The following is a 20,704-nucleotide window of genomic DNA, read 5'->3' as shown; positions in this document are numbered from 1 at the left end:
TTTTTTTTTGCCTGTGGGAAGGATGTCCCGATGAGATCATTGGGACCCTCCAAGTCCTGGCTATCTGCTTCTGAGAAAGAAGGGAGGGTCTTCCTCCTGAGATAGAAAAGAGAATGTGCAATTCCTACAGTGAAGGCAGTCATAACAGGGTTCTACAGGAAGAGGTTTGGGGTGATGAAAAGAGCTGAGGGCAGGGAGGAAGGTTCACTGCTATAGAATGTGGCCATTCTCTGTGTCCACCCAACTTATATCCCCATATCTGGTAGTGTTTGATAAATCAGGAAGTGCTCAATGATATTGGGTATCTTCTGGAAGCAAGTAAATAGACGGAGTTCTCAATCAGGTTAAATAGGCAAAACAGACAGAAAAGGCAACAAAAACCAGAAGTACAACATGAGCCTTTGAAAAAGATTGTTGTAGGATGAAGGCATGCTCACTTTACTTTTTTTTATTTTTTTAAGATTATTTACTTATTTAAGTAATCTCTACACCCAACGTAGGGTTCGAACTCACAACTCTGAGATCAAGAGCCCCATGCTCTTCCACATTTGCCAGTCTTGTGCCCCAAGAAATGCTTATTTTAGAAGCTCCACTCCATGGTCAATATCAAGTGTACCCAACACAGTTGAGTTGAGATTGACTAGGCAATATAAGTAATGTTGCATTTTTATCCCTTTAATTAAACATTTATGATTTTGAAGTTTTGTTGTTATTGTTGAACTTGAGAATATATTTCCTCTCATCCATCTTTGTGGGTTTTACCTGTGCTTGTAGTGCTCATTTAGTAAAGAGCCTTGGCAGAAGTGATCTAAGGCTGTGAGTTTGCAGGATATTTTGCATACATCTTAAAGAGGGCTCAGAATTTAGGTGAAAGTGAGGATATTCAAGAAAAAAATCCCTGGGAATAGAAGGTTAAGTGTGTGTTATACCAGTTCCCAGGGGCTACACTGGTAACTGCCTGTCCTGAGTGGTGGCTGCTCATCTGACAATACTTATCTCTGGGTCCTGAGAGGAGCACGGAGTATGGAGCATATCTCCCCAACTCCCAGGACTATGGACCCTTCAATGCAGACACTTCTACACCCATTAAACAGATGAGAGTATTGAGGCTCAGAGTCATGAAATAGCTCTTCTAAGATCAACAGGTGGGGCAGAGCCAGGAGTGGAATCCCAGTCTGTCTGATTCTAACGATAGTGGTCTTTTTGCTTATATTATGCTGTTAGGAAAGGAAAAATGAAGGGAGGATAGGGAAGGGAAACAAACAAAACATAGAGGAAAAAAGTTGCTCGCCTCCTTACCCCCTTGCTTGAGAAGGGTGGTGGGGCATTAATAAGCTCAAGACAGCCACCGTCCTTAATGTCTTGCACACCCACTCAGAAGTGTCATGGAAGAGATGCTTCTCTGGATTCTCGAGGGAAGAACAAAGTTGGGATCAACAACTATGAAAATGGTGATCCCTCTGGGGGCTCATCTCCATAGCAGGGTCGCCTGCTTCTACCATAGTAAGCAGAGAAGCAACAGCAGAAGGGTCTGCATCACTTTGATTAAGAACCATTATTAGCCACAATGGGGGTTATAATAATCACTGCTAATCTGCACACTGCTCCTTCCCAAAGGCCCGTGATTGAGAGGAGAAGTGTGATTTCTTGGGCTGGAGTTATTAGCACACACCACACCTGGGCCACGGGAAGGACTCAGACAGCCTGAAAGGTGGGGGAGACTTATAATTTCCACTGTCTCTTCACCTCTCCCCAGCCTACGTCTTTCAAGTACCTTGCGTGAGATGTTTATAATTCTTTTATTCAAATCATCTTGGGTTAAAAATGAGGGGACCTAAAGAGTGCATCCCATCAGTGCTTCCTGTTTTTCTTTTGGGGTCATTTAGTGAGATTGCTTGGTCTTTCATTCATTTCTTAAAAGAAACACTTCCTGCAGTATTACTTTTATCAATCTATCCAGCCATCCAGTCAAAACACTTTATTGTGTCTTATTAAGTGCAGGTTCTGGGCTTGCTGACAGCAGATGTGAAAATGGATTAGACACAGCCACTGCCCTCCAGCAACTCATGTCCAGTAATCGTTGGAAACTCTGGTTCCCCCTGAAAATTTGGGGAAACTACTGACGTTCTCCAATACCAAAATGCCTGAAACTCATGAATACATAACATCACATCTAAGTCCAAGGGAATTCACAGACCTGCCAATCCGCCCACATCCCATGAAAGTCCACTTATCTCCACTCAATAGAATGATGGCAGAACCTATGCTCGATGACAGGACCCATCCAAAAGAGGACCCAAATGAGTCAGATATCATTCTAGGTGTCTCATAAAGGGACAATGTTCCCTCTGATAAAATAAGCAAAGGAGAGGATCCTGGCACCTGAGACATGGGTATACAGATCTTCCTCAACATATGACGGGTCACATCCTAATAATCTAAACATATGTTGAAAATATTGAAAGTCAAAAATATACTTGTACTCCTAACTTACTGAACATCCTAGCTTAGCACAGCCTACCTTAAGCATGCTCGCAACACTTACATTAGCCTACAAAGTGGGGCAAGATCATTGAATGCAAGGCCTATGTTATAATAACGTGCTGAATACCTCGTGCAATTTCTTGAATACTATGCTAAAGGCGGCCGCCAAAAGGGCTGTGTGGGGACAGAGCTGGTTGTACGGGTATCAGCTGCGAGGTACCATGCCCAGCACCACCAGACTGTGTCAGATGACATCCTGCTAGCCCAGGAGAAGATCTAAATTCAGAATTCCAAGCACTGTTTCTACTGAATGCATGTCGCTTGTTTGCACCGTGAAAACATCGTAAGTTGAACCATCATAACTTGGAAATCATGTGTCTAGCGAAAACCCAGTATTCTAGTTGGAAGCCAAGATCATTGGTTCTGAAAATACCACTAACTTGCTCTGTGATTTGTACACGTTCCTTCCTCCCTCTCACTGGACCTCAGTTTTATCATGTTTCCAAATAATCAGTTATTCTAAGAACTCTGAGAAGCCTTCTAGTCCTAACATTCTAGGTCGCCTAGGCTGACCTCTTCCCCATTTCCAAAATGTGGTCTCTTCTCCAGGAAGGCTGACTATGCCTCATTTGCCTCAACACCCCGATTTTGCCCAGGAGATCCCGGATCCCAGCGAGTCCTCTCTGCCCACACCTGCTCCTCTCCCAGCTGACCCTTCTTAAGGAGGAACTGAGGCTTTGGTGACAGACACTCCTGGGCCCCAAGGTGGACCCCACCCCAGAGAGTGCGGCCTTGAGCCAGTTCCTTAACCTAAGGCTCCACTTCCTCTTCTGGAAATAACATGGAGACAGTAATACTTACTTACCTCCTCAGCTTACTGGGCCCTAATCCTATCCGGTGAACTAGTCACATCACTTCTAATCTTTCTTCCTCCCTCCGTCATCCCTGCCCTTCTTTCTTTCTTTCTGTAAGACTTGCAAGGGGGAGACTTCATTGTCATATTTATCCCCACTCTGCTTTCTCCTCCCCTGCACGGCCAGGCAGTTTACATAAACTGCACCGGGAGAGGGGAGTCGGAGGAGCAGACAGAACCCCATCCTGACCTTGGTGTGGGAGACCCAGGGAAGGGCCTGGAAGCTGCCTCTGTGTTTCTCACACAGGAAGCGGGGCCAAGCAGAGCCAAAAGGCCTTCGATACCTTTCAGTTGTGCAGGGTGACGGCACTGGAAGGAGCATGTACGCCCAAAGGTGGTGCCTTTAAGGCAGGAGAAGGATGCAGCGTAGACATGATGCTGGTCCGGGACGCCACAGTCCACTGGCTCACACGCCACCTGCTTGTTCCACTTGCCCTCGGTGCAGGTCACCGTGACGCTGGGTCCCGTCTGAAAGGCAGAGGTGGGCACAATAAGGGTGTGCAGATGAAATCCCGGACGTGGAAAAACACTCTTTCCTCCCAGCGACCGTTCAGAATCTCATCCTGGCTCTAGGAGATCAATGCTTCAGCTCACTTTTAACAATCCCCACAACTGTTTGAATTTAGTATCCCCGTTCCCATTCTCCAGATGCAGACATTGAGGCTCAGAGGTGCTGATTTGCTCTAAGTGACACAGCTGTAAAGAGGAGATGTGGGACTCAAAGTGAACGCCACCCTCTTAACTGCTCCCTGGGAAGTCTCCCAGATCAGTATTCCCATTGTGTTGATGAGAATCGGAAGACTCAGACCTCTAGGAGCCTGATGACTTCTTTCCTGAAATAGCCTGTGAAACATGGTACAACATTGGTCACTGGCTCTTGATCTTTGTATTCTTGGCTCTGCAGGAGGTACTAGGGAGCTATTTGTTCTGTGTGGCACAGAGTGGGCCTTGCCCTGGCATAGGAGAGGCGTGGATGTGAGCCCTTTGAGCTGTGACTCCATGGGCAGATTCCTCTCCTGACTTAAACTCGCCCATTAGGGTGCTGAAGCCAAGGGTGGCTCAGAGAACCACTCCCTGCTCTGAGATCTGATGGTTCAGTATTCGAGAGAGGTAGACGTGAACAACGAACAAGCCTGGGAGAAGCGAAAAGGGTGGACAGGGATTTGAACCAAACCAGAAGATGGCAGGGGTGCCGTGGGTGGAAGGGCAAGGCCAAGCTTCAGAGCCAAGGGAGGGACTGCCATCGGCAACCTGCAGGCTGCCTTTCAAGGAGGAAGCTGCCAGATCCCAGGGGACTGGGGATGCCAAATGTGGATCTGGGATCTTAAAAGCAAAGGACACTTTTCCCCTCCTAAGCATACATCAAAGGGAGCAGAGGTCCTTCGCTGCCAAAACAGCCTAATTGTAATTGTTTCCACAGCAGTTCAGACCTGCCGTGTCTGACACAAGGAAGTAGGTGTCTAAGACAAGTGACGGAGGGCCCCGGGGCTCCCAAGTGGGACTCTGTTCAAGCCCAGAAGCTCTGTACAATGGTCTCCCCAGAGACAAGTAGTATGTGCTGTGTGCCTGCAGCATAAAGGTGACATCCACTGGCAGGGCCCTGGAAAAGGCTGCATCTAGTGACAGATCTCATGGCTTCTCGGCCCCCTCGCCCCACTCCCCATAGCCACCGGAGATCTCACAGCAGCATATGGCTGAAGCAACATCCTGCTGCATCTTAAATCCACCCACAGCCACTCCCCTCGTGCAGAACACTTCCCTCCTCCATGAGGTCCCCTGATGACTTCTGAGGGCTCTCCCTGTGACCTGTGTCACTGACAGACTCCAAGCCACACCCAAGTGGGCAGCCAGAGGACCTTCATCAACCAATGTCTGACCATGTCACCTTCTTCAACAGCTCCCTGCTGCCCCCATAAAGATAAACTTCAAACTTCCTCACCAAGCTAACAGGGCCTTGCACTGGTGGACCTTGCTTGCGCCACCCCCCCCCTCCGCCAAGCATCATTGCTTGAGTGTGTTCTGGAGAAAAAGAATTGGTCTGTGGCATGCTGTTTCTCACCAACAGACTTCCATCTGCCATTTCGGCCTGTGCACAGAGCACCTATTTCTCCATCCCCAGAACACACCCTTGGGCCTATCTATCTGGCTCTCTGTTTTCAAGTCACTTCTTCCAGGGTGAGGCCCTCTGGGCCTCCACCCCACCCTGCACTTGCCTTTACCCGTGTTTATCACATGGTGAGGTCATTATTCACTCATTGTCTGCTCCCGACAACAGTCCCTAGGCTCCTGAAGAGAAGGACCCAGGTTTATCTTAGTGACATATTTTTTTCTTCTCTAGCACCTAGTACGGCATCTGGTTCCTGGCAAACAGCTGTGTTATGATCTGTTTTATGATTACCGTGAATGAGTGAACACCTCACTGACAGAGGGCTCACCTCTTTCTAAAGCAGCCCACTCAACTGTAGCAGAGCTCTGCCCGTGAGGATTTCATTCCAAAATGCTCAGCTCATGGCTGTGCAGGTTTGTAACCTTCACCAAGACTCTGATGCAGGTTGTATGGAACGCTACCCCACACTGTCTCGGAAATTCCAGATCGGTGGGCTGATGCATTCAATCAACGCACATTTACAGAGTGTTTCCTGTGTGACAGCACTGTTTGAACAGCAGTGGAGAGCATGCTCAGCACCCAGCTGGCTGGCCTCTCGTGGGGCTGGAGAGGGCCCTGAGCCCAGCACCTGCACACACCTGGCTCTTGATGATCTCGTCGTCCCGCTGTATCTGGAGCACATAGCCTGTCCGGCAGCTCACGGTGCACCGGGCACCATGGTAGCGGTCGCTGCTGGAGCAGTTGAGGGAAGCGTTCTCCACCGTCAGCTCCGGGCAGTCGGTGGCCTCACATGCGAAGTGCACGCAGCTGGGGAGGAAAGGGACAGGAGGGTCAGAGGGAGTTTTCCTGCAGGATCACTACACACCAGCTGGGAGACAAAAGCTCAAGGCATCCCCCTCCAAAATCTCAGGAGGCTGAGACGGAGAAGAGGAAGCGGTGCCAGCTTTGGTGAGGAAGACTCGAGGGAGTGGCCAAAGCGTACCAACAGAGCACAATTTATGCAAACAGAAGCCAGGGTTCAAATCTGGCAGAAAGCTGTCTATGTTATCAAACTTCAAACCCTGCAGAACCTTGGTTTCTCCATCTGCAAAATGGGGATCATAATCACGGCAAGCACGCAAGTCTCTCACATGCCAGGCACCAAGATGAACGACAGCCTCTTTGTATTTTGGAACAATCCTCACTTTTGAGGGTTGTGGTGAGAAATCAGATAGGTCAGGAAAAGCACAGAGTGGAATTCCTGGTACATAAAGACACTCCCTTAGTGGTAGCTAATGGTATAAACAGGTCTATGCTCTATTACCTATAAACTTGCTCTATTCAGGCAAGGTACGTCACCTCTCTGAGCTTCAGAATACTCTCAGATTTGGCCAACCCATAGGGGGTCACGAGATTCAACTGAGGTGCTGACTGTAGAAGTCTTTTATAAACTGCAAAGTGATTTCTGGATTGTTAGTAAAGCTGTACAATGATCATGCCCTGCTTCTTGGTGTGGCTGTTGTTCTAATCTTGCTGCTGATTTGAATTCTACCCACTCCTCACGTCTGAGTTCCATGTAGATTTCTACAGGAAATTGTTCCCTATATTCCTTGTAGTCCCTGTGTTCCCAGGGGAGATCCTTGGCAGGCATTCTGCCCTCCTTTCTCTGGCCTCACACTTCATGCATTGAAAGCACAGGGGCCGGGTGCCCACCATGTGCCGGAATGTGTGCTAATCCTTAAGGAAATGGAAATATAAAATCCTTGTACTGCATGGTCTTTCCCCTTATGTTTACTGTTACACAGACACTCAGTAACTTTAGCGACTATTCACTGATTGCTTATGTACATGAGCTCACTCCATCCTCACAACAGCCCTATGAGCTAAGTGTTATTCATTTTATGGTTGGAAAAATCGGGGACCGGTGAGATCAAGTTTCTTGTTTAACTTCCCACCCAGATGTGTAGCTCCAAAGTCCTTGTTGTCAACCTTGCCCCACACCTGGACTAGAACTTTCCTGATGGTAGAGATAATGCCTGATCCATCTTGGTGTACTTTGCATTGTGATAAAGATGCTGTGGATATGGTTGGTGCTTCCTAAGTAGCAAGAAACAAATGGGGGCAGCGTCTCACAGTTGCCGTTCAGCACTTTGAGGAGGTTGAGACGCTGACTGGGAACACGGGAAGCTTGTAGGGGGCAGTTTCCTGTAACGTTTGCTTCTCTGACTCTGTCCACACCAATGCCTGCCACAGCGTATGCACAGAGAGCTAGATCTGCACTCAGAGCCTCAAGGCTTTCATTTTCCTGTTTTTAACTAGGAGACAGGGAGCAAGTGGTGGCCAAACCAGCTTAAGAAGAAATGCCCAATTTTTTTTATTGGTCCCCATTTCAGGATACCCCACTAAGGGTTTTATAGGAAGATAGTTACTCATCTCAGACATGCTCTATGCCCTGGTCAAAAGTATGAGGAGAATCAAGGGGTAGGGATGGGGGGTATGGAGCTAAAAGCCTCCAAACATCACAAATTCACTTTTTAAAATAGAAAAGGGAAGCGTTTGAGGGCTCAGACCCACACCCATGTGGGCTTTGCATCTCCACATAACCCCCAAAAGGAGGCGCGTGAGAGGGATTAAGTGACACTTGCTGAGATACTGGATTCTCCGCCCTCCTTCCTGCCCCCGAAAGCCTCCCCTGCCTTGTGCCATGTGGAGGCCTCTAAGAGACTGTAACTCTGGAGTCAACGCAAGGGCTCTGACACCAAACAATGCATCTGTTCACGGTGTGTAAGCGCCGGGGGCAAGAGCCACATGGTTCCAATTTAAATAGATTTACTCTGTAAGCTACCAGCTCCTGAGCAGGTCTACTGACCTATGCCTAACAGTGTGGCCCTGCTCGCCCTGCACTCCCAGGATGACAGCCGGGGGGCTCCGGGCTGCTCCGGGCTATGGGGCCACAAAGGTAAAAGCAGCGCGTACCTGTCCCCCACCCCCATGTCTCTGCACATTAATGTTCTTCATAAGAAAAAGAATAAACTGAAACAATGGATTTCCTATAATGGAAAGGGCACAGGGCTTAAGAGCTGGGCAAATCCGGGCTCTACCCCCAGTACTGTCACTTATCGTTAACCTTGGAAAGTTACACAGTACACTGAGCCTCAGTTTTCTCCTCCACAAAATGGAAGTAAAGAGCCAATTTATCTCTCAAGAGTATCAACAGGGTGACATGTCAGCCACCCATTCGTCTATTCAACAGACCTTGCATGGGGGCCTTTCTGCACATCAGACACTGTTCTAAACCCTGGGGATACACGTAAGGTTCCTGCCACCCGTATCTTTGAGGAAGAAGGACATGCACCCCAGAAAAGTCATAAAGAAGCCTGCTCCAGGCAGTGATGTGCACAGAAAGGGCACTAATGGGGAAATTATAGACAACGACTGGGGTTGGGGGAAAGGCACCATGTGCAGTTTGGTCAAGGGGAGGAAGACTCCAGGAAGAGGGGACATCTGAACTAAGACCTGGATGAAACGAAGGGATAAGCCAAGCAAAGGTTTGGAGCAGAGGGAACCCTAGGCAGAGTAAAGAGCATATGCAAAGGTCCAGGGCAGGATGAAGTTTCACGTGTTTGTACAGCAGAAAGGCCCATGCACGAGAAATGCTTTGGAAACTATGATACTGCAAAAGAAGATGGTGTCTCCGGCTCTCTCCGCTGCAGAAGGGAAATAACCCCTGGTTATGTGAGTTATCCGACCAAAAGGTTTCATGGTCAAAAGACTAGAATAGCATTGGATTAATGAGAAGTCAGTTTTGTTTTGTTTTTTAATTGCAGGACTTCTCAGAACCTTGAATGTTCCAATGAGCATTGTGGATTTCCAGAAGGGGCTAAGACAGACATCATTTTCCAAATCTGATCACCTTTTCCAGTGTGTCATTTCTAGATCAGTGTCCTCCAGAACACACCACGGGGACTGAGGCATCCCTGCTTTTTAAGCACATCTGTGCATGCCTGGCTCACAGGTTTGAAAACAGGGAGAAAGGGTTAAAGGAAAGTAATCCGTGCCAGGTATGACCTGTGTTTTATCTACATCACCTGATGTGCATCCTCACCATAACTTCTTAGGTAGTACAATTACTCCCACTTTTAAGAAGAGAAAAGTGAGACTCAGTGAGTTTAGCTGGCTGGACAAAGGCACTCTGCATGAACAAAATGTGGTGTGGGTGTGCCTGTCTGTCCCCTAAGCCGCTGCTCTTCTCTTTGCATTCCCATTAGCTGGAAGGGTTGTATGAACACATTGTCCAAAAATGATAAACATAACCCCAAATGCCCCTCCCAAATAACTCCCTGACACAGCCCTGTCATTTCTGAAACACAAAAACAAAAATCAAAACAAGGAAAACAAAAGAAAAGCCTCTGTCTTCATCTAAAAAAGGGGGGAAGGATGGCGAGTCTGGGTAGCTCAGTCTGTTGAGTGTCTGGCTCTTGATCTTGGCTCAAGTCATGATCTCACGGTTCATGGGTTCAAACCCCTCATCTCGCCCTGCGCTGATGGTAAAGAGTCTGCTTGGGGTTCTGTCTCTCCTCTCTGCCCCTCCTCCACTTATGCTCTCTCTGTTTCTCAAGAAATAAATAAACTCTAAAAAAGTCTTTTAAAAATAGGGAAAGGATTTAATATCCATGATGGGCAATAAAAATAAGAAGGAAAAAAGAAGACACTTCTCAGAGGGAGTAAGTTGACTGATCCAAAGGATGGGGGAAGGGACAGCTACTTTTATCAATGAAATTCTCACAGGTAGGTAAAGAAGGAGATATACACCCCCCATACAAAGGTAATCAGATACTTAAATAATTTTTTTCGTGTGTGTGTGTGTGTGTGTTTAATGTACTTACTTATAGACTCAGGTTTCATATAGAGGTATATCCTTCAGTAATTCAACAGCCAACCCCCAACAGCTGTCCCCTCTGCCTACGGAAATGGCCCCCAGTCATGCATAACAGGATCCAAAACTGCTCAACCAGGATCCAAAAGACCAGCACTGGCAGGGCTGCTGAGGGTCCCGTTCCTGGCTGTGGCCTCTGACTCTCAGGCCAAGTCCAGCAGCTATACCGTGGGGAAGGGGGGATAATGACTAGAGGCTGTATATAAATCACTGTGTGTTAGCTCTGATGGAGACCACGGGAAAGACAGCATGTCTTCACCGGAAACAGAGGGAAGATCATTGCGGCATCTTCCCAGTGCCACAGGGTCACAGGGAAGGAAGACTAAGAAAGAGTGATCAAGATAGGGCTCCTTTCTCCCTTCCCAGGAAGGCAGTGACTACTGGAAGGGATCCTGAAAAGGACCTTGAACCCTGGAATCCTAGGAGCCAGAGGCAGCGGCCCAGGGGTGATGAGGCCAAGTCAGAGGCCTGCAGGGTTGGGATGGCAGCGAGCTATGCGGGGCGCCCGAGGGAGGGGAGGCTGGATGAGCAGTGGCAGGTCACTACCGGTGCAGGTGGCCATTGGCGCCGACCGCATCGTGTCTCCCCATCTGCCGATGTCTTTACTGTGAACACTCCTGATATTTACATGTTGGCAACTAATTAGAGAAGAGGGTTAATGGGGGCCAAACACATGTTGATGGTGGCCTCATCTGGCCAGTGTGACGGGAGTCTTGAAAGTTCAGATGAAGAGGAGTGTGCTTTGCCCCCGGAGGCCCAGGAACTGGATTCCAATGCCAGTTCTGCTGCTGAGTGGCCAGGTGGCCTTGGGGAATCCCCTTCCTTCCCGTGCCAGGACCTCATGGGAAAGCAGAACCAGAGAGTCGTTTAGAGACTTCCCAGCTTTCAGGGACCACGGCTTTATGAAGACAAGACAACAGAGGTATATAATTTCACAGCCCTTTGGAAGGGGGAAAAATAGACTTTGAAAATCCCAGTCATTGACAAGGACACAGAAGCAGAGGAAGGCCGGGAGACGTCTGACAGGAGTGGAGATGAAACAGCATCTGGGAGAAGGGACAGGAGCATCTGGCACCTTACAAGCGACACACGTGCTCACCCACAGCAGTTCCATCTGCAGGTGTGTCCCCTGGACCGGCAACTGCCAACCAGCGTCCTGAGATGGGTCATGGCGGGCCAACGTGGGGGAGCCTCTGGCCACGAGAAGCTTCTTTCTGGGCTCTGAACCTCATACAGGAATTCATACACAGTCATCTGATGGGATGGATACTCAACCCCACCCCACCCATGGTCTAAGTCCAGGCTGGCTGGAGGGAGTCAATCTGGTCACATGAAGAATTGATTTCCTCCTAGAGTTGGCTTTCTAAAAGTTAGCTCCCTATCGGAACTGTCCTTCTCTTGGTGGGCTGGCATGGGCGAGTGGGAAGAGTTTGAGGTAGAGGAAGAAAGAATGCAAACAATAAAAGGTGCTGGAGGAAGGGAGGAAGGAAGGAAGGGAGGGAGAGGAAGGAAGGAGGGAGGTAGAAGGGGAAAAGGGAAGGCGAGAAGGAAGAAAGGAGGGGGAAGGAAGGAATGAGGGAGGGAAGAAGGGAGGGGAGGGGAGGGGAGGGGAGGGAAGGGAAGGGAGAGAGGAAGAGCGTTTTGATGACTGTGTAACCACATAGCCCACTGAATTTTGTAATAAACTGCTCAATCTGTTTAGAACCATAGGATAAATAGTGCGCGTGCACACATGTGCCAGACACACTAGAGCCTCCATCTATGGTTGTGGCTTTTCTCATTGAAGAAGCCTCTTAACCCCCTCACCATCATCACTACATGTCCCCTATCGTTCCCCCTGCGCCCCTAGTGTGGAGCTGGGCTTTGGCTGGAATCCCACAACTAGACCTCTCATTTGAAACCTGATCCCGTTTCCTTGGGCCTCTGCATTTATTTCAAGGGCTGCACCGAGACCGGAGACCCTTGAATCTAGGTCAGAACACACCGCCTGAATTGATTTTGCTGTGGTGACGCTTCTCCCAGGGCAGCCCACTAGGTATCATGCTGCTCTCGGGAGAAGAGAAGGAAAACGGGGAGGGAGAAGGGTGGGAGAGGAGGCAGAGTGGGCGGAGAGGCAGCAAGAAAGAGAATCAGTGGGGACGAGGGAGGGTTGGAGGACTGGAGGCCAGGGAGGCGAGAACAGCCCCTTTCACTACCTGGAAACCAGCTGAGAGTCAAGTGGGCTGTTTCTACTAGAGCCAGCTGAACTGTGTGCTATAAAAAGTGATGCTATTTACCTTGGTGTTTTGAGAATGAAGAAAAACATCCCACGGCTTTTTACAGTTGTTGCTTATTTCTCTTTTCTTTCCTCTCAGTTTGTTTGGTTTAAGGCACATTTGTGCGGTAAATGTATTTGGGTAAATGCCTCTGCAGCTCTCCAGAAGCAGCTGCCTCCTTCTCCAGGCATTCAGATTGGGGGGGGGGTTTCCTAGCCTCCCAGCCCCCCAATAGCCTGGCCCCATCCTAGGTCGAAGCTCAGGGCCGAGCCGCTGAGACCCACAGAGCGGCAGTTCACTCACCTCCCGTGGTCCCTCTGACTAAACGCTCGCATCTGAGCATTTCTGACAACTCCTCTTGTCCCCTAGACATGTGTGGCTCTGATGGGCACCATGTGGCTTTTAGGACCACACAAAGCAGGATTTTTGCCTCCTACTGCCTGGACCGCCTTGACTCCCCTTCTCTGTCCATACCTCGCAGAACAAGTGTGATAATGAAAGATAATGAAATAAGATAATGAGATGCATGTTGTTTCCTTCCTCCTGCATGTCACCCCTCCCCACTCTTGGGAACTACAGACTGTTTGAATTGGAAAGAACCACAGAGAACATTCGACACATCACCATTATCCCATGGATGGGGGAAACTGAGGCCCAGAGATATGGTGTGATGGCTCACAGTCCTACAACCAGTCAAAGACGGGGCAGTGCTTTGTCCCCGCTCAGTGCTCTTCTGCCGTGAGTCCAAGAACTCAACAAATATAAAACAATTGATTTGTTTCTGAGGTTCAACACTTGTAACTATTTACTTCAGGCATAGGAACTGTTAATTAGGCATTCAAAGAAGCCAGCGCAGGCCTCAGTCAACTTGCCCATGGTCCCGGTGGCTGGTTAAGAATGGGAAAGCATTGCAGAAAAGGTCTAATGGATTTGCATTTCCCCCCGACATTGTTTCCCTGGGTTCTGAGAATTAACTTATTTTTATAGTCTACAGAGCCAGGGATGAAAAAGCCCTTTTAGTGTGAAATATAACAGTGGGTGATATTTAAGGAGCTCTTTTGCCTCCGAATGATTGCGACAGACTTTGCACAACAGAAGCTACAGACAGTGGGTGCAAAACAATGTGGGTTTTGCAACCACCTTTTGTGTCCCCTGTGGTGGCAAGGGCGTGGGAAAGGCAGTGGCCACCCCCCACCAACCCTTTCCTCTTCTTGCTCCCAGGTATACAGGGCTGGGCTGGATCGCCTTTCAGAGGGCCTCACTCTGGGGGAGCCCACCGAGACCCCCCCCCCCTTCTGTCTTTTCTGTCTCCTTCTGGATCTCATTAAACAAACGTGAGAGGTGCTGTGTGAGCCTGGACCCGCCCTTCCCCTTTCGGGGCCCTGGGATTCTAGAGGGTAACACGGGCATCTGAGATACTTGAGATGTACTAGATGATCTCCAGGGTTTCTTCTGGCTAGAAGAACTTCGTGCAGACTTCTGTGCAGAGAGGCACCACCGTCAGATCAGAAAGCAGCCGGAAATATTCTGTATGAATATATCCCCTTTGCACCGTGCCTACCGGTCTGCAAGAGGACTTAAATCTACTAATCTACAGCACACCACTTAGCCTCCAACCACCCGGGGGGTAGATATTATCCTCCGTTTATTCCAAAATAGAAAAGGAAGACTCAGAAAAGTGAAGTGACTTGTCACGGGCACACAGGCAAGAAGGGGAACATTCAAGCACAAGTCAGAACATCACCATATTCTTTCCAGAAACACCATGCTCTCTCAGTGTCGGACCCCTAGACCACTCAGGAGCTAGGTCTGGGGAGGGCAGAGATTTCCCCATCACTGAAATACACAGTAAACTGGGATGAAGCAAATACCAGTCTCCCTCCATCCACCCAAATATCCAGTATTTCAGAGCTGAAAGAGAGCTAACCCACCCATCTTCTCTTTGTTCAAATGAGGATACCTAGGCCCAGAGAGGGAAGGTGATGTGTACCACACAAGCAGGCCACTGTCAGCTCCGGGCCTGCGAGCCAGGTGAAGGGGTCGGTCTTTCCACCACCCATTCCTGCTCCCCCTCCCTCACCCCTGGAATCTGGAGAAGCGTGGGCCTCCCAGGCCCAAAGGCAGAGCCGGCCGGAGGCTTGAGGATGAAGGGAGAAACATACAGACTTTTTACAGCAACACACGCTTCTAGCCAGTTCCAGAAAGCGCCCATCTGCTTCTGGCTATGAAACGGCCCAGGGCGATGAGACCCGGGGTCCCTTACCTCTGCTCGGCAGGGCTGTAGGCCTCCCCTCTCTGGCAGCTGCTCAGGGTGACGGGGTCAAAGTTGTCGAAGGAGCGGAGGGCCACCCCCGAGATGGCGACCAGGGGTGAACTGAAGCTCACACGTACCGCCTGGCTGTGGTAGAAGGGCTGGCTGAGGTCATGCACCACAGGGATAATCAGGGGATTGTTCCTGCAGCTCAGGACATGGAGGCCTGTCAGGAGAGACAGAGGGCCGAGGGGCCAGGCTCATTACTCAAGGCCAGTCACGCCCACCCCAACGGGCCCTTCCCGAAGCCCCCAGACCCTTTCATGTCACTGCACAAAAGCACCATTGGGTGGCCAGTGGGGATTTTGAGTTTGATTGAAAGTTTCTTTGTCTGCCTTTCTCTCTTGGTTCCAAATCTTTCCAATCCCTTTGCCTCCCTGCCCCCTAAGCTTTCCCGTCACCTAGCGCCCACAGCCCCTCTCCCTCCCCCAACGGCCACCTCTCAGACTAGCATCGCTGGCCCTGACCACCCTCCCACCGGCATGAGGGCTGGATGGTCTGAGTTGCTAGTTTTCAGGCTGCCTTCCCAGTCTGCCACAACGACGGTGGAAATAATTCACAGCAACACGCTCTTTCCAGGATAAGAATCCTGCTCTCAGGTCTCATCCAGGAGCCCAGGAGCAGCCCGGTGAGGTAGGGACCTCTGCACCGATTCAGCAGAGGTAAGGCTGAGAACTGAGGGCAGGAGGTGGCTTTCCAGGGTGATGCGGAGCAGCCAGCAGGGTAAAGTCCACGTTGAACCCAAGCTTGCTTCATCCCAAAGCCCTCAGTTCATTCTAGAACAGGGAGCAGGTCCCCAGGTTTTGAGAAGGAAGGGAGAGGGGTGGGGAGAAACGGCACACCCAAAAGAGAGAAGGGGGTGGGACAGAGCTGGAAAAATGGACACTGGCTTTGGTGTCCGATGGACCCTGGTTCGAATCGTGGTTTAACCTACCTGCACGGTGACTATCACACCCTAACTAGGCGACTCCAGCAAGCTCCTTAAACTCAGTTTCTGCAGCTAAAACCAGGGATGATTCTAGGCACATCCTGGCAGGCCTACTTTGTGGGACACTTAGCTCCCAATCCAGAAGGCCCCTTTCTGTGGTCACTCAGAACAAGCACCCCCAGGGGGTACCAGGACGCTGAGGGCAGGGGATGCTGTGGGGAAGGGACAGGGACACGTGCAGACCTCAGACATTGAAGCAGCTTCTATGGACCGGACTTTCCCCCACTCCTCAGAGCCCTTAGCAATGCCAGGACAGCTATAAAAATATTTGCTACTCACTTAGGGAAATTTCTCAGGCATCCAGATAAGTCCAGAGGGGTTTCCTTTCTCTTCCTTATTAATACATCCCCCCTTGCCTCTAAAACTAACTAAATAAGTAAACATAGAAACAAAACAAAAACTCTCCCTGCCCCTTTGGCTTCTGCTTGACCCTGCAGTGACCCCTTGCCTGCTGGCTTCATATGGGTCTTTGAAACAAGCTCCCTGCGGAATGGTGCAGGCACAGCATAGGCTGGACTAGAATTCTAACCACCTGGAGCAGCTGCCCAGAGGGAGGGGATCACAGGACATTGCCGGTGCCAACTCTTGTGTGGAGCACCGTCACAACAGTCCTAAGTAATATCTCATTTAATATCTCACTCCCATGATAGAGTAGCACCATGGTCCCCACTGTGCCTAAGAGGAAAGCAAGATGCCAGACGAGGTGCTCTGAGGTCAAGAAAAGCGGTCACTTTCTTGCGCCGAGTGAGCAGCAGGGACGGGATTCAAGCCTGGGCTGTCTGCTCCAGAGCCGGGGCTCTCCTCTGTGCCCATGCATGCACTCGTGGGCGTGCAGAGGGGTGTGCACGTGACCACCTGACAATGTGGGCCCTGGTCCTCCCAGAGCTTCTCAGCAGGAACGACCTGACTCTTCACCTGCCTTCCCACTCCTGACACTGACCATGTCTCACTCCTACTCCTATGGGGCACACGGCAGGTTGTGCTGGAGACGTGGCTGTCACTGTCAGGCACTAAGGGACAGCTCCGGCTACAAGGTCAAGAGGCATGGCTACAATTTCAAAAACCTGGCTCCTCTACTCTCTTCCTTGTCGCTGCCATTGACCCAGAGTCTCTCAATGCCACTCACTGGGTCTCGGAGACGGACACCTGGAGGAATGGCCTTTGCTCGGTATCCTTCTCAGGGTCTTTTGAGGATCACATGGGATGCCCGAGATGAAAGGTGCCTCATCGAAGGGAGCTACTGGAGGGAGGACTTGGGCAGTGGCCCCTTATCCCCATATCTGCCAGACCTAGGCTTCTCTAGATACACAAAAGCCTCCTGATTTGGAGGCAACCAGAATGCCAAACAGAGAAGCAAGAAAGAAGAACGGGGAAGGAAGAACTAGTTCTCAGCTGCTCCTCAAACCCCCCCTGGGCAGATGTGGTACCAAGGGCAGCAGGCATGAGAACATACTCACCCAGATCGTGGCTCTGATCTTTGGTATCAAACAGCTGGACGCTGATGGTCTCCTGTTTCTGGTCCCCATAGTAGGTCCCATCAGTCACCAGGTGGACAATGACAGCAGCAGCAACCATTGGCTGAGAAAAGTATGCCTGCAATGCGGAAGACACGGGAGGGTCACTTGTGGGCTCAGGCACGTGGTAGGGGAAGCAGCCGTGAGGCAGGGGTTTCAAGGAGAATCTTCCATTTCAGGGACTGGGACATGCATGATGGGCCCGTGATAGGAACAGGAGGCAGAGAAACCTCACACGGAAGGGCCCAGGCTCTGAGGTCGGAAACTCTGCTCCAGCCTGGCTCTGCTTCTGCTGAGCTGTGTGACAGCGAGCGGTATTTCTGTCTCTCTGGACCCTAGTTCCCTCACCTCTAAGTGACGTATAAGGAAATAGCTCTATCACAGGATGGTTGAGAGGCTCCAATAAGGTCATGGGAACAAAGTGGCACAGACTGAAAGCACAAAAGAAGGAATATTATTTGTCATTTCTCCAGGCTAGCCTCTGAGACAAAACCTAGGTAAGACACAGCCCTTGCATCTCTGCAGACTATGGAGTTCAAAGTAGGTCAGTCGTGTGCAAATCAAGTCACTATAATCCTTAGTCAGGAAGATGGACTCAAAGACAGCAATATAATACCATGTGACAAATGCCATCCAACAAATGACCAAACATGTGCAGGACCAGAAGGGACAGAACAGTCACTTCTCTCTGTGGGCATCAGTTAAGACTTCAAGGAGGAGAAGACAATCTTAAAAGGCCGTGAACAATGAACAGAAGGCTCCAGGCATAGAGAACATATCCAAAATCTTTGTCAAAACAAGAATGACTAGGAGCAATGAAGGGATTCTATTTCGGGAAGCATCCCACTGCTAAGTGTTTTATTCCTTGTCCTTACAATTAACACCCTCAGTGAGTAGACAAACCATCTTGAGAAAGGGTCATAGGAGTTGGTACTTCCTGGGGGTCACTGCTGGAAACTCTAAATCCTTTCAAGCTTTGGCTTACCCGGAGCCAGAAAGTGGTCTGAGCCATCTGGGAGTATGGGTAGCTGATGGTACAAGGGTACCAGGCATGCTGGGAAATGCCTTCACTGAGATCTATCACCTTGGTTCGACACACCTGGAAAAAGATAAAGAAAAAAATGTTTTAAAGGGTCTTGGAGGTTGGATTAAATTCAATTTGATACATGTTGCCTATCCACCTATTTTGTTCTTAGCACCACAGAAGAAACAGGGATGCACAAACAGGAGTCTGTTCCAGGAGCCCACATCCTAATGTAGAACAGGGAATCCTCAACACTGAAGGAAAGAGCAGATAACATGTTTGGTGGGAGAGGTAACAAGGAAATTCTCGTAGGGATGAATCCTGGAGGAGCTGACATCTGAGTTGGGTCTTAAAGAATAGACACAGGGGAAGGGTATAGCACATACAGGGCGCAGGAACAAAGGCTTGGAGGAAAGCAGAAACCCAGGATGCTTAGGCTGCGGCAAGTTGCCTGCTATTCTTAGATCCTGAGCAAAATGGCAGAAAAGGCGGGGTAAGGGGATCTCAGAGTCTTGAATACCAAGCAGACCATCTTAGAACAAATCTGTAAATCGTGCTCAGAGATGTATTAAGAACAGAAAAAAGACTATGACAGTGTGGGCATATCCCCCAAATTTTCTATGTGTGTGTGTGTGTGTGTGTGTGTGTGTGTGGTGTGTGTGTGTATACACACACTCACTCATTCTGAATGACAAATGTACCAAATGATAGTTAAAGAAACACGAAGCAAATACAGACAAGAATTCTTCAGACTTAGGAGTTTCTTGTGTATTCAAATATCATTTCATTCATTGGTTCATTTGTTTATTCCACTCATATTTATTGAGAAACTGCTATGTGCCAAGCACTCTGAGACAAGACAGATGCTAAGGGGCTCACCGTTGACAATGTATGCACATAATCAAATCATCACATAGGCATACATGACTGTAAGCTGTAAAGTAGAAAATAGGAAAGTTCTATAATGGAAAAGGGTAGGGGCAGTGGCCTTGTTCTTGAGATTATCAGACCTTCCGCAGAAGGCCATCCCACATTTGTGTTTTTCCTCTGACTTCTAATGTGGCTCCTCTCTCAAAAGTCCCCTGTGGATTTGGGCCTATCATTCCACACATGCAGGGCTCAGTGTACTCATATAAAAAAAGGGTGACCTAAGGCTCTTAGAAGCTATGAAAAAAAAAGATAATATAATATCAATCATAGTAAACAAATAAACACGTAAAACAAACAAAAAAGAGGGGAAAAAGAAAAACTATATATAAGGATCAAAGATATCTATTCCAGCAATATCTGTAGTAGCAAAAGATTGGGAACAGTTTAAATGTTATCTGTTGGGGGGGAAGTGATCCATCAAATAAATACTCACGTGACAGATTTCTATATGAAATCAGTTACAAATGACTACTAAGAGGACTGAATTAGATTTATACACAGGGATGATACTAGAAATATTCAACAACAGGTCCAGTAGGGGTCCTGGCTACTCAAAAGGAAGCCCTATTCCTGAGTTCAAGACATCAATGGAGAGATTACAAAAAGCATAACATGGAGTTAAAACAAAAAGAAAGGAATGAGGGGTGCCTGAGTGGCTCAGTCAGTTAGGTGGCTGACTCTGGGTGTTGGCTCAGGTCATGATCTCATGGTTTTGTGAGTTTGAGCCCCGTGTGGGGCTCTGAGCTGGCAGTGCAGAGCCTGCTTGAGAGTCCCTCTTTCCCCCTCTCTCTGCCCCTCTCCTGCTCACAGTGTCTCTGTCTCTCTCAAAATAAATAAACTTAAAAAAAATCAATCGCACAATGCAAAACCATGTATTGCCCAGAGATTCACATAGATGAGTACAGAAGAAATAAACAGGTAGTAGAAGAGTCATATATCAAATTCACTAGTCAAAGTCAAGATAAAATGCTTGATGCATGGTTGTCTGCAATGTACAATTTCAGTCATCAATGTGGGGTGGTTTTTTTTGTTGTTTTTTTTTTTTTTTTAGTTTTTGAGTTGGAGGAATTTTATATTTACAGAAGAGTTGCAAAGGTCACACAGAGTCCTAGATGTATCCTTCATCCTGTTTCCCTTACTGCTAACATCTTCATCAATTCATTCCTGAAACCCCAAGCAGAGGAAAATAAGTCACTTATTCAACTTTGGAGAACTGTGGAGAAGCCACCCAGAGAGTGACGTGCAGTGGCATACTGGCCTCAA

The 20,704-nt window shown here is 48.9% G+C and overlaps 1 protein-coding gene across 1 annotated transcript in view; it reads right to left on the bottom strand.

Moving 5' to 3' along the window:
* PAPPA (pappalysin 1) overlaps window positions 1-20,704 on the bottom strand; it is a 243,099-nt gene that overhangs the window by 53,454 nt on the left and 168,941 nt on the right. Inside the window, exons 12-16 of the mRNA XM_077769774.1 lie at window positions 18,473-18,586; window positions 17,431-17,566; window positions 14,938-15,151; window positions 6,143-6,311; window positions 3,682-3,865 (exon numbers count right to left, since the gene is read on the bottom strand). Of these exons, the coding sequence (XP_077625900.1) occupies window positions 3,682-3,865; window positions 6,143-6,311; window positions 14,938-15,151; window positions 17,431-17,566; window positions 18,473-18,586 (817 nt within the window). The remainder of the gene's footprint in view (window positions 1-3,681; window positions 3,866-6,142; window positions 6,312-14,937; window positions 15,152-17,430; window positions 17,567-18,472; window positions 18,587-20,704) is intronic.

This window comes from Crocuta crocuta, unplaced genomic scaffold, assembly GCF_008692635.1.
Source record: "Crocuta crocuta isolate KB4526 unplaced genomic scaffold, BGI_CrCroc_1.0 scaffold95, whole genome shotgun sequence".
NCBI lineage: Eukaryota > Metazoa > Chordata > Mammalia > Carnivora > Hyaenidae > Crocuta > Crocuta crocuta.
The sequence above is the reverse complement of the archived record's forward strand: the minus strand, read 5'-3'. Positions and strand labels throughout refer to the sequence as shown.